Raw genomic sequence first — 14,634 nt, forward strand, 5'->3', positions numbered from 1 at the left:
AAGGGGAAGAAATGGAGGCAGTGAGAGATTTTACTTTCTTGGTCTCCTTGATCACTGCAGATGATGACAGCAGTCACGAAATTAAAAGACGCCTGCTTCTTGGGAGAAAAGCAATGACAAACCTAGACAGCATCTTAAAAAGCAGAGACATCACCTTGCCTACAAAGGTCCGTATGGTTAAAGCTATGGTTTTCCCAGTAGTGATGTATGGGAGTGAGAGCTGGACCATAAAGAAGGCTGATCGCCGAAGAATTGGTGCTTTTGAATTATGGTGCTGGAGGAGACTCTTGAGAGTCCCATGGACTGCAAGAAGATCAAACCTATCAATTCTTAAGGAAATCAGCCCTGAGTGCTCACTGGAAGGACAGATCGTGAAGCTGAGGCTCCAATACTTTGGCCACCTCATGAGAAGAGAATAATCCTTGGAAAAGACCCTGATGTTGGGAAAGATTGAGGGCACTAGGAGAAGGGGACGACAGAGGATGAGATGGTTGGACAGTGTTCTCGAAGTTACGAACATGAGTTTGACCAAACTGCGGGAGGCAGTGGAAGACAGGAGTGCCTGGCGTGCTATGGTCCATGGGGTCATGAAGAGTCAGACACAACTAAACGAGACAACAACAACAACAACAACAACATGGCAGGTCTTAACAGAACAGTAATCCATAGGGTTCATAACATGGGCTACTTTATTACTGGATAAAGGTTGATCTGTGAATTCGAACCGCTGACCTTCTGATCGGCAAGCCCTAGGCTCAGTGGTTTAACCCACAGCGCCACCCACATCCAGTGTTATATTACTGGAGGCCAAAAACATTATTAACAATAATAACAATATTAGCTGTTTGTTGTAGGAAATCATTATTTTGGAGATTGGGACTATGTGCCTAGTGGTTATAACCAACAAATGCCAAACCTAAAAATTATTTGATTTTCAAAAACATAAAGTGGTGTAATTCAGTGAAAATTAAATACAAAGAAATTCCATTAAATCGTGTGTATTATTAAAATAAATATGGCATGTTAAATTATTTTAATGAACATTTAAAATATGTTCAATATCCTGGAATTGCAAACTTCTAGAAATCTAATAAATATGTTTATTTCATTTATACTCTGGTGTGAAAGTACTCAAATCTAAATGGTAAAATTCTCATTTAGTGCTGCAAGTTATGAACTGAGCACACACATCAATTAAGAGATTTCTCTACAACAAACACAGAAGTGATCAATAATAATAGGAAAGATAAATGGCAGCTATTTATTTACCATTTATGAAGTAAAAGTATTTATAAACATACCGTATCCTGCTTTGGAATTTGAACTAAAACTGAAAGTAGTTGATCAGTGTCCAAGAATCTTGAAATAACTATAAAACAGAAATCAAGCAATCATTGAGCTCAAGCCACAACCGTTATATCAGATTTACTGCGATTTAATCCTATTAATATAAATAAGGCTAAACTGCTTTAAATCTGAAATTAATACGGCCAAAATGTTAGACTGATTATACTTTTTATCTTAAGAAACATTAAATTTGATCAGAACAGCAACATTGAGGGAAGCTGTTGTCTCATATTGTTTCATCAATCTGGATAATCCCCCAAAACTGCTATTAGCCTTGTGGGGAGGAGGGGATACAGATATATCATTGGTACCTGAATTATCATTGGTAGCTAGCTTGGGAATGTGGTGCAGGAAGGAAGAGTTAAACACTCCTTCCCCCCAAGCCCCACTGTTCAAATCAAATTTAGAGATCCCTACACTTGTACTTAAAAACAAACAAACAAACAAACAAACAAACAAACAAACAAACAAACAGCAACCCACTCCTAACAAGCAGAGGATGAAGAAGGAACAATATTCATCCTGCTCAAAAGCTGTGATTAATAGAAATATGATACCCATTATTAAAGGAAATATGTTATCTATTCTATAAAGCGATATTTGATTACCTGACTGAAGACACAAAAATAGTTCCTCTTCCTGAAGTAGCTCTTGAACAGAATCCAACCTTGTATTAATGGTATCAGCATCAATCAAAGGCTCTAGAATATTAGATCGAAGTCTCCGACTTCCCCCTGGTGTTTTAGTATAATTTAGAACACCAAAAAGAGTGTGTCCATTCCTTTGAAAAACAGCACAGTTGGGGGGGGGGAATCTCATTAAGAAGTTGATACAAAACAATTTAAACATTCTACAACTGCTAACACACAAATCACATTCCAAGGCTACACTCGTGCTCCTTCAATGCATGTCGCTGCACTTAATAACAGAAATTTGCACTCAAGTGATGATGGAACCTCTGCTCCCACTGTATCCAGCTAACTGCATAAAAGCTTGAAATAGTCCTGGAAATATTTAGCACATCTCTCTGTGTGTAGGTGCTTTTTAATAAGGGAAAGAATAAGAAGTTAGAGGTCTAGGAAAGGATACCATGTACAAGAAAGCACTGAGTGGCCTTTGATATCAATATCATAGTGCACCCAACAATGCAACGGCTCTGTGGGAGTAGGGGAGGATTATGCTAGAGGTCTAAAGTGAGCTGCTCCAAACCTGTTCTTCATGTGCCAAGAAGAAGAGTATTAGCACAAGAGATAATACAGGCAATTATTATGCAACAAGTATATGACTTACTAATACAGTTTCAGCATATAGCTATGTATTTGTTAAAGACCCAAGTCATGCATTTTGCTTATTAGTGTGTGACTATAATACATCAAAAGTTTTCTTCAGAGCAGTGAATTTTATTTCTCAGTGAAAAGGAAGTAATTTACTCAGACAGTGCCAAATGAAAGTATTGTGATAAGAACAAATGAGAGGAAATTTAACTAATCATTTGTACAGATGTTATCAAGTATATTAGAATTGTATGTTCTGTCAAGCAAAAAGAGAGAGAACAGACTTCAGAAGAATATATTGAAAGTGGGAAGGAAGAGATTAACACAGAGAAGAGGGGTGGAAGCAGCTATAACTTTGGTGCACACATTATGACAAGTAGAGGGCAGAGAGCAAAGTGAGCAGGACAGTGCCAGGCAGAGGCTGACACTAGCCATTAAGTGGTTATTAGCCAGCCCAGTGGGAAAAGACTTCTTTACTGAGTTAAGTTAAAGGTTCCTAAGTAAGAATTCATGGTGGTGCCAGTGGCCCTAGTTTAGGAGAATCATTGGAGCTGAAGTAAATATCCCTCTTCTCTCCCCATCTCCAATGACTCATTTTGTTGTTGTTAAGTACACAACTTTGAAGAAAGAATCATGGGACTGCTCATCACATGTAGCATATAATTATCCTAATCACATTCAGAATAGAATTTATACCATGTTCAATATGGAACAACAAATATCTATTAAAAGAAACACAGGATTAACCGGGGGGGGGGGGGTGCACTTGAGGGGAGAAGCTCTTTAGGACTCCAGCGATTCCTATTGACTGGTGTCCAAACAACAATCACAGCTCTGACTTCACTCATTGCCTAAATACACTGCTAAGTGGCAGCAATCAGGTTTAGAAAACTGTGTGCACCTTTTGCTTAATAACTTTATTTATTTATTTATTAAATTTCTATACCACCATTCATCTGAGGATCACAAGGAAGTTTACAATATAATTCCCCCCCTAAAAGACAATAAAGTTCAGTCTGTGGCACCTGCCCGAGAGTACCACTGAAGCCCTTCATGGGTGCCATGGTTGGTGACACATGGGTTATACAGAAAAGACAAAAATATATTTTTACCTGAAAAACAAACTTAATTTTTTAAAAACACCGTAGATATGCATCAATATCCACCAGTTGTTGTATAATGCAAATATAAATTCATTTCTATCTTCTCCATACCTTAGAGTCGTGAAATGAAACAACTTACCTAGAATTCCTATTGTTAGTTATTAATTCAAGGTTTATGGCTGACGTTGAATCAATCATTGCTGTTTGCTCACTTCCATGGAAACTAATCTTAAGTGATTTAGGTGCATAAACTGAATTTTGTATGAACTCAACATACTTCAGCACAGCTGCAACAGCTGCCAGACAGTAGTATCTATGAAATTGTAAGACAAAATAAACAAAAACAAAATTGCACATACTATTGTGCATAAGCTTTGAAGACTTATGGCTTACCTAGCTTAGAAGGTAGAAACCCTGAAAATATTAGTTGGGGTGAGCTAGAGTAAGGCTTTCAAATAAAACTCAGAAACTGATAATGACATTTGAAAGGTCCTTCTTTGAAAGATAGTAAATCATATAAAATATCTAAAGGGCTCGTTTCTCCCATACACATCTGTCTAGCTGTTAAGATCTTCTCCAGGGCTCACTGCTGGGTCCTCCCACCTTCAGAATCAGAAAGCTATAAAGGCCAGGGCCTTCTCTGTGGTGGCACCTTCTGGAACTCCCTTATTTTTTATTTAGAGCATTTGTAACCTACCCTTCAGCAAAAAGAAGTTCCTACAAAGGGTTACACAAAATCAGTTAAAATAAGAGAGTCTCTGCCTGCAATCTTACATATGACAGACACAAAAGGCGAAATGGTCAGGGAGGCAAGAGGGCTTGACTAGCATCTAGTCTGATAGTCTTTCAATGCCAGCATGCCCTGCAATCTCCCAAATCAGCTCCTGAACACTGGGGAAACCACCAGAGCAGATCAGGGGGATGCGTGAAGTACATGGGAGTGGGGAAAATTTGTTCCACACGTGGCAGTAATTCTACTTTTGCAATAATGTCATTATATACAACCCAAAGAGACTTTAATTATTTACACTGCAAGAAATACTTGTGAGAGTATAACGTTTTGCTTTAAAACAACTGAGGAAGGAAGGGATGAAATATATTTATAAAAAATTATGGATGGTATGGACAATGGTATGTTTTCTCTCTCATCATTCTAGAACTGGGGCTCATCTAATTAAATTGATTGGCAGTAAATTCAGCATAGATGAAATATAATACTTCACAGTACACATAGCTAACGTATCATTCATTTAAGCAGGGCATGGAGATTTCATCTAGCTTAGACTTTTTTTTAAAAAAAATAAAGCTTACATGAATTAATAGTGTTTATTCCATCAGTCATCAACCAGGAAAGCAAAATATATTATTCATATTAAAGGCAGTGTATGTATAATATCCAGATGGGGACGTGGGGCTAAGGATGGCTATTTCCAAGTTTCCCGGCTTGTTAATTTTTCAGAAGCAGCTAGTTGGCTACTGTTTGAAAGCAAAATAGTGGATGAGATGAATCTTGGTCTGATCTTCCAAAGCAATTCATGTGTTAAGGGAAGAGCAAGGAATATTGCAGATGGTAAACCATCTGAAATAATTTCCTTTCCGCAGATAAAGTTGTCATGTTTGCCTGCTCTACAGGAATGACTCACAATCTCCCTGTCAACACATCTTATTATAATCAAGAACCATCTGTCACCAATGAAGGCTCAGAGATAGGACAGGTGGAAATACTACTTAGCCGATGCCCAACTGGGTTTTAGTCCTGTTACAGAGACTTTATAAATAATTTGAAGTCTTGTACTACCATAGTTATGGGTAGGGACGTAATAATTCTCTGTTCTGCCCTGTATTCTTCACATGCAGCACTGTTTCCATTCTGCTGTAGTTAGTATTTAAAGCTATGTTATTCATAGCTCTGTCTGCTGGTGAAATTATGTTTCAAGTGTAACTTATTATGTAAATTATGTTGTCATGATGTTATTTAACCACATTCGTTGAATGTGGAAAAATACTTGGGTATCATTTGTAGACTGAAAGCAACAATAGTAAATATGAATCATATTCAATGGAATGATTTCTGTTCTGGACATAAGTGAGCATTGATAATTTCTATGCTGGTTTCTGTTTTTGTTGGAATTCTGCAGCATCGCAAGTTAAGAGGAATTTTAGAATGAAATATGGTAAACAATTAAAATTCATATTCAACCATGCAGCACAGTGACCTTGGACAAACCACTGACATACAGCCTTACTTAATTCATAGTGTTGTTGAAAAGCTAAATTGACAATAATAAATTGAGAGAGGGTGAGATATAAGTGAAATAAATACATTTAAGGCAGATACCTAAACCATGTCCTGTAAAATTTGTAGATCACAGTCTAGAATCTGTTACAAATATTCAAAGAAGGTTAATTAAGAATGAAAGCTAACAAAAGCAAATGATTTGGAAAAGTGATCCTGGCATATGCACAGAGTGTAATCTTGAGACAAAGCCAATTTTTCCATTGTCTTGAATGTAAAGAGATAAAGATAAAAGCATTGTGTAAAGGCATGCTTGGTGGTGATTCAAACACTGTAGGAGTGGACTATCTGAAATGAATTTATATAGGCATAAACTGCTGAAGCTGAGCAAAAGTTTGAAGCTACAATTGAATAATAAACAAAAACAGGAACAGAGGAGACAATGCATTACTTTATGCAATTATTCTTTTTCCAACAGAAGCAACAAGTTTGAACTATACGCCCTCTGCTGGAATAAAACACTGGATGCACATATCAAACAGCAACATAAGAACACAACTTGGAGCTATAAAGGAACTGAAGTGATATAACTAATGAAAGATAACTGACAGAAAGTCTTTCTTAAGACATCCATTAAGGAAAACAGCAGCTTCACAGCAGTTTACTACTCTAATCCCAAACATATTTACCTGGAAGTATTTCTATATAAACCTTACTTTCATGTAACGTCGTTTGATATCACATCTTTCTATAAATCCAACCCACAATTATTAAGGAGAAGGTTATACTGAGCCAACAGAACATACTCCAAGCTGCTTTATGCAGAGTTAAGGTTACAGTATTGCCAACGAAACCATTGCACAATTGAAACAAGAACCAAGAACGCAACGGAAATTCCCTTCTTTCTCTACCCCCGCCCCCCCCAAAACCCCTCCCACCCCTAATCTACTGCAGAGGCTTGGAGAAAACCTTAGAGCACTCTCTAATTATTTGATCTAGTTGGTGTAAGAGTCAACAACATCAAATTATAATTGGTTGGTAAATGAAATTTCAACGGGGATAATGATTACAGAAATGTTGAAAGCAAACAATGGCTTGGATCCAAACCTGCTTTTGGGCAAGTACAATGGGATTTCATTGATGCAAGGCAGCTCAGTTCCTGCCGATTCCCACTGCAATCATCTGTGCTATATCCTATATGCTTCCAAACACTTCCTTGCCTTCAGGAGTTGCTTTTTAGGATGTACCAGGGGATTGTGGTGAGGGGTGTATGCGGAAAAACCCTAGAATTCTGCTCATGTATCTTTGGTTTCAACCCAACATACAATAATAAGTAACCCAACATATTGGGCCAAAATCAATCATTATTATCAACAAGGTATATATATAAAGTTTTAAAGAATATTTATATCAACATATGTAAGTATTTTAAAATACTTAGATCACTGTCTGAAAGCAGTAGACTAAAAATCTTGTGGGTAGATGACCAGCCTACGAACTGTGAAATTACTAAAAATGTGGCACATCCCAAGATGAACTGGTAATTTGTATTTACACACATACTTGGACTGAACTTCCATCAGAACAGTGCTGAACTCAGGTGTACATAATTGCTCAATATATTCCAAGCCTTTCATTTCATTGAAGTATTTTCTTTGGACTGTAGTAAAAGTCACATTCTGGAAAACAAGCAAAGGTAGGATTACAGAACGTTTCTCCAATATGTAGAACCTTTCATTCCAATGTTCTAAAGAAATTAATATTTTTAAGCAGCAAAGTGAATTATTTACTCATAAAGTCCCAAGTCTCAATATTTGCATTTTGCTATGGGTGTGATTCAGAAACACACAAGTGCACTGAATTGATCATTTTTTTAAGCCTTCCAATTACATTTTTATTTTATTCCATTTTTAAGTGCCCCTTCATCAAACAAGATCCTGAGATGGTTTGCACACACAAACATATTATAGCACAACTAATAGTAACTAATTAAAATAAAACACTTTCCTACAGCTTCCAAATGTCAGTACAAATTAATTATTTAATTGGGTATCCTGCTTCTTTCCCAATTGTTCATTTTTCCTATGAAATAATTAAAAACCATAGCTCTTCCCCCCTCCCACCATTCTTTTTCCTTCATACAGCCCCTGGACATTTCTGTGTAAACTTTGGCAGGTTTCTTACCCTAGGGCACCTCCCTCATAGTTTCAACCCCCAGGAAGGAGAAGGAGGGCAAGTTCCATTGCACAGCCAAAAGTTTTTGTGCTAGCAGATGCGCATGGTTGGATACCACCCCATTGGTTTCCTACATGAAAATCCCTGGATGAATGTTTGAGTTTGGGCTTTATTTTTATTTTTATTCAGAGAAAGTAAATGGTTCTTCTTTAAGAAATTGGGCTACAACTACCACACAAATACTTGTCAAATAATATGTTAAATAAGTGTTCTTTGAATGTACCTTGAAATTTTCTGTTATCAAGCTGAACAATTTTGTTGCATTTCCTGTATCACATGCAGTATTTGACATAATGATTTCCAAGGGTGCTAAAATTCTGAGTTTAGTGATAACCTAAAAAATATGTAACATGATTTGGTAAAAATATTTACATGAACAACTTTTATAGCACATGTTGTTAGTTATTGATTTATTATTAACTCTCCCTCTCTTTCTCTTTCTCTCTCTGTGTGTATGTGTATATAGATATAACATAATCATTGAGCATAACAGTGTTTAACTACAGTATTTGCACCTTTAAATTGCAATCTGAAATATGACACAGGAAGACAACAGAGGGAGAGAAAAGAAGGGGGGGACTGAGCAAGAAAGGGTTAGCAATTCAGTAACATTTTGTTATCAAGAATCATAGCCTTGCTGTCATTTTGAGTACTGTAGCTTCCTAGCTCCTTTATTCCAAAATCTCTGTTTGGTCTGTCAAGGCATACAAAGCCGAGACCTAGGACAAGAAAGCAACAAGTGCAGAGCAGGGGCACACAGGGAGAAGCGGGAAGTTCCATTGTGGAGTGGGCCTCATTATGCACACTTAGGTAATACTATCTAGTAACTGCAATTCTATGCCAAGTACATGCAATACCTATTGACTTCAATGCAAAGGGGACTTAAAGCAGTTTATATACAAATATATATCCAGATTTACCTTGGCATATGTTGTATTGTCTGCAAACTGAGATACCACAACTTCTGGATTTTTTAAGTCAATACTTGCCATACCCACTTCACCTCTGGCAAGACCTCTCCCTTCTATTACAGCCACAATAACAGATGCAGCATTGTGAGCAGAGACTGAAGACGATGTAACTGTAAAAACAGTGAGATACATTAGGTAATCTGACCTAATCTAAATTCTGCTCTAGCTCTACAAAAATAAAATTGAGTTTGTTACAAGCAATGTTTGATTGTTCATATTGCTGTTTAAAGCATGAGCTTCTCTCAGGTATATCAAAACTTTGAAAAGCCCAAAATAATTTATCTTGAGGAAAAAATCACACATGGTGCAACATTTACAGATATGTGTGCAGTATATCATATCTATGTAAAACAGTGATGTGTATAAAGACAAACATAAGCAGTACCTTACTAGGCTTATATACTTTTTAAACAACTGTTTTTAACATTGTAGTCCCACTGATTTAAGCACTGCATGTGCTTTTCTTGCTCATTAAAAACAGAGGGCAAAAATCCAACATTGAATGAATGAATGAATTGATTTAGTTTGGTCACTGATCAGTCCAACATTGTACCAATGGATTTTTCCTTCCTTCCTTCCTTCCTTCCTTCCTTCCTTCCTTCCTTCCTTCCTTCCTTCCTTCCTTCCTTCCTTCCTGCGGCAGTCCCCACCAATCTGCTCCAGTGGGTCCCAATCCTCCAGTGCAGTTTGGGAGTTCATATTGGATGTAAGGAGGAATAAAGGAAGGGAACTCCCACTTGCACAATATGAAATCTGTTGCACAAGTGGAATATTACCCAATATGGTTGAACTGTGCTCCATAATTTTTAAAAGTCTGAAGAAAAATGCTGATAAAGTTTCCGCATTACTTACATAAACCAATCCCAACCTTTCTATTACTGTAGACCTAAATGCCTATTAAATAATGCCAACATTTTCTGGTTTGTTTTATAGTAAGAACTGTTTATGTGGGTTTTAAAAGAGAAAACAGAAGCCCGAAGGCAGGTCAGTATGCATGTGGAGTTTTGAAAAATGAGGGCTGTTGCATCCTGTCCACTACAATGGACAGGATCCAGTCATTCCTACATGCATGAAGAGGTATGTTTGCATAGCTTCTCCCTTTAATTTGACCCACAATGTTTATCAGGATGCTGTTTGTGAGATGAAACAGCTGACCACTTATTTGCAAAAAGGCACTAATTTTTTTAATTGTTCTGATGCTGTTTCTCAAAACAAATTCCATTATTTGTGAATGGCATTGAGGGAAATCTAAACGACTTAATACTTTTTGTGAAGTTATTGTCAAAGTGCTATACTAACTAATTTTACTAACAGGTGAATGGTATAAGCCACTACACTGACTTGTAGATGTCAAATGCATTACCAGAGGCCAAGTCACACACCAAGTTGCAATCCAAGAGCAGTTTTTATTTGTAATGTGACCACTCCTCCCTTCCTAGAATAGTTTTGCTAAGCAAAGGCAAAAACATGGTACTGCATATCAGTGACAGACCATTAAGTTGCATTCCAAGCAATCCTATAATGCTATTCTCCAATACAAAATGGCATTTAAATGCTAGTGTGACAGTAAGAAAAATGGAACTGTCAGTTAACACAACATTTAGATGATGAATAAAATGACGTTGTTTCTAATGTAATTATATTTTCAAAAATATCCCAAGAATTGTCTAGGTAATTATTTTTATTACAAAATACCTTAAGGGCCAGAAATTGTCATTAAGAAATTATATGCAATGTGGTTTACATGTCCTAAATGATAATTGTCACATCATGTTCAGTCATACAGCAGATAATGCTTACAACAGCACAAACTACAAGTATGTTAATGGTAAATCACCAGTCAAAATATCAGTGTATGTTTGTTTCTTTGCTTTAAAAACACGTTATGTTGGTGATTACAACACTAGAGAACTCATCAATCTTTTTAATCAAATGTTAATATGGAAAGTAATATCTTCATCAATCTTTTTTTCCATTTCAGAATCATGCTCACTATTCTGGTAGTCAACATCTTCATCAATGTCAAGTCTCCTCTTATTTATCTTTTTGCATACTATACAATGCTGAAGGCATTCAAAACTGCTTGATTTCCCACTCCCAATAATTGAATAATTATCTTTCATTAGAATAGCTTAGCCTGACAAAATATATAATGTTAAATAGTCATTCTTCGTTGTGGTTGTTAACTACTATAACCATAGTCAGGTTTGCTAGCTGTAACTTTCCAAAAACATTCTAATATAATTTTACAGTGCCCTCTACTGTCCACTTTTTTTTTACAATGGTGGATGCAAGAATATAACAGAATGAAAGGCCACATAATTTTTCAACAATTCTGGTCTTAATACTTGTAAGATTTTCTGGAGATGCTAAATATCTGCCTCAAAGCTGTTTGATTATAACTTAAGAAACCAGAACATGCAGGTATATCACTTTGGGGGGAAATGACATTCTAACAGAATCTGTAAAGTCTTCAGAGCACCAGTAAACTATTTAATAGTATCTATCTATACACTGGGCAAGATCTAGAATACTGTAGACTGTGCTGGTGGGCCCATCGAAAAAATATTATCATGGAGCTGAAAAGACACAGAAAATGTAAAATAAAACAATAAAGGCCTAAATGACCTTTCCTGTGGGGATTTATTTTTTAGAGTTTGAGATTTTAATAAGTCCAGAAAAAAATAATTAAGAAAGGATATGACAGTGGTTTACAAAATTGGGGAAAGGGTAGAAAGGGATCCAAGCTGGAAAGGATAGGAATGCAGGTGCTGTGGCTCTGCTGAAGCTGAGCAGGTGTTAACTTGATTGGTGATCTGGGTGGATGGAAAGACTTTATGCAAAGAGAAGATCAGATCAAATGTCTATCTAGTACAGCATTCTGTTCTCACAGATGTCTAGAGAAGCCCACAAGCAGGTCATGAGCAGAATAACTATCTCCCGCATGTGATCTCTAACAACAGGTACTCAATAACTCTGACAGTAACTATCAAAAACCCACAAACAGGACCCAAGTGCAACCATGTTAGCCCCACTTTTGAATCCCAGAAACTGGTATTCACACGCATACTGCCCATAGCTGCCAAGTTTTCCCTTTTCTCACAAGGAAGCCTATTCAGCATAAGGGAATTTCCCTTAAAAAAAGGGATAACTTGGCAGCTATGATACTGCCTATTATAGTGGAGTTAGAGCATAGACTTAACCTCCATGAATTTGTCTAACCATCTCTGAAAGCTTTCCAAGTTGGTGGCCATCACTACATTTTGTATTAGTGAATTAAATAATGTAATCTATGAAGAAATACAGTACTTGTTTCTGTGTGTTTTGAATCTCCAGCCATTCAGCTTTACTCAATGACCCCTAGTTCCGTTATCATGAGAGAAACACTGCACTCTATCAACTGTCTCCACACTATGACTCCCCTTACCATAGCTGCCAAGTTTTCCCTTTTCTCACGAGGAAGCCTATTCAGCATAAGGGAAAATCCCTTAAAAAATGGATAACTTGGCAGCTATGCCCCTTACCCGCTTTTTTAAAAATTAAGAAGCCTGAAAGAAGAATATTTTTTTCATGGGGGGTGTAGCTGTAGATTCTTGATCATTATGGCTGTATTGTGTATCTTTTTCTTCTCTACAATATCCTTTTGAGATGTGGCAACCAGAACTGTATGAAGTATTTCAAGTGTGCACTGGTACTGAATATGCAAAATTAGATTATTTTTGTCTGAAAATGCATCACTTTACACTTGTTTACATTGCACTGTATTTCCTATTTTAATGCCTAGTCACCCAATTTGGAGAGATCCTTTTGGAACTCCTCACAACCCCTTTTTCTTTTTACTACCCTTAATGATTTGGTGTTATCAGCAAACTTGGCCACCTTATTTTCCACTTTCATAAAAATAGAATTTGGAGATGTGCAGTGACATAGACTGGCAGTAGGTTTGCAAGATACATTACACAATAATAAGTAAGAAATTTGCAGAATTCCCCAGCATGGTATGTGGTGATGGCCCTCAGCTATATGGCTTTGAAAAGGCTTGGAGAAATCAGTGGAGGAAGAGTTTCTCAACAGGTATTATTTAAGAGAAGTGGAACCTGCAACAATTAAAAGTGCTTTGTATTTAGCACTTCTCACAAGCTTGGCGATACCTCCTTCTGGTATGTGGAAGGCGCTGTTTTTGTTACATAAAGATTGACACCTCTCAACTTCAGAAAGAGAGGCAATGAAAGTTGAATGGAAGCACTATGTTCAGAGGCAGTAAACTTTGAGTATTAGATGCTGGAGACAAAAAGCAGGGGAAGGTCATCACCATTATGCCTCAAAGCTGTTTGATTATAACTTAAGAAACCAGAACATGCAGGTATATCACTTTGGGGGGAAATGACATTCTAACAGAATCTGTAAAGTCTTCAGAGCACCAGTAAACTATTTAATAGTATCTATCTATACACTGGGCAAGATCTAGAATACTGTAGACTGTGCTGGTGGGCCCATCGAAAAAATATTATCATGGAGCTGAAAAGACACAGAAAATGTAAAATAAAACAATAAAGGCCTAAATGACCTTTCCTGTGGGGATTTATTTTTTAGAGTTTGAGATTTTAATAAGTCCAGAAAAAATAATTAAGAAAGGATATGACAGTGGTTTACAAAATTGGGGAAAGGGTAGAAAGGGATCCAAGCTGGAAAGGATAGGAATGCAGGTGCTGTGGCTCTGCTGAAGCTGAGCAGGTGTTAACTTGATTGGTGATCTGGGTGGATGGAAAGACTTTATGCAAAGAGAAGATCAGATCAAATGTCTATCTAGTACAGCATTCTGTTCTCACAGATGTCTAGAGAAGCCCACAAGCAGGTCATGAGCAGAATAACTATCTCCCGCATGTGATCTCTAACAACAGGTACTCAATAACTCTGACAGTAACTATCAAAAACCCACAAACAGGACCCAAGTGCAACCATGTTAGCCCCACTTTTGAATCCCAGAAACTGGTATTCACACGCATACTGCCCATAGCTGCCAAGTTTTCCCTTTTCTCACAAGGAAGCCTATTCAGCATAAGGGAATTTCCCTTAAAAAAAGGGATAACTTGGCAGCTATGATACTGCCTATTATAGTGGAGTTAGAGCATAGACTTAACCTCCATGAATTTGTCTAACCATCTCTGAAAGCTTTCCAAGTTGGTGGCCATCACTACATTTTGTATTAGTGAATTAAATAATGTAATCTATGAAGAAATACAGTACTTGTTTCTGTGTGTTTTGAATCTCCAGCCATTCAGCTTTACTCAATGACCCCTAGTTCCGTTATCATGAGAGAAACACTGCACTCTATCAACTGTCTCCACACTATGACTCCCCTTACCATAGCTGCCAAGTTTTCCCTTTTCTCACGAGGAAGCCTATTCAGCATAAGGGAAAATCCCTTAAAAAATGGATAACTTGGCAGCTATGCCCCTTACCCGCTT

General features: G+C 37.1%; 1 protein-coding gene across 1 annotated transcript in view; it reads right to left on the minus strand.

Moving 5' to 3' along the window:
• MSH4 (mutS homolog 4) overlaps positions 1 to 14,634 on the minus strand; it is a 32,615-nt gene that overhangs the window by 14,358 nt on the left and 3,623 nt on the right. Inside the window, exons 3-8 of the mRNA XM_088673236.1 lie at positions 9,116 to 9,276; positions 8,419 to 8,529; positions 7,524 to 7,639; positions 3,864 to 4,037; positions 1,956 to 2,128; positions 1,302 to 1,369 (exon numbers count right to left, since the gene is read on the minus strand). Of these exons, the coding sequence (XP_088529362.1) occupies positions 1,302 to 1,369; positions 1,956 to 2,128; positions 3,864 to 4,037; positions 7,524 to 7,639; positions 8,419 to 8,529; positions 9,116 to 9,276 (803 nt within the window). The remainder of the gene's footprint in view (positions 1 to 1,301; positions 1,370 to 1,955; positions 2,129 to 3,863; positions 4,038 to 7,523; positions 7,640 to 8,418; positions 8,530 to 9,115; positions 9,277 to 14,634) is intronic.

The sequence above is a fragment of the Zootoca vivipara genome, chromosome 7, assembly GCF_965207765.1.
Source record: "Zootoca vivipara chromosome 7, rZooViv2.hap1.1, whole genome shotgun sequence".
Lineage (NCBI taxonomy): Eukaryota > Metazoa > Chordata > Lepidosauria > Squamata > Lacertidae > Zootoca > Zootoca vivipara.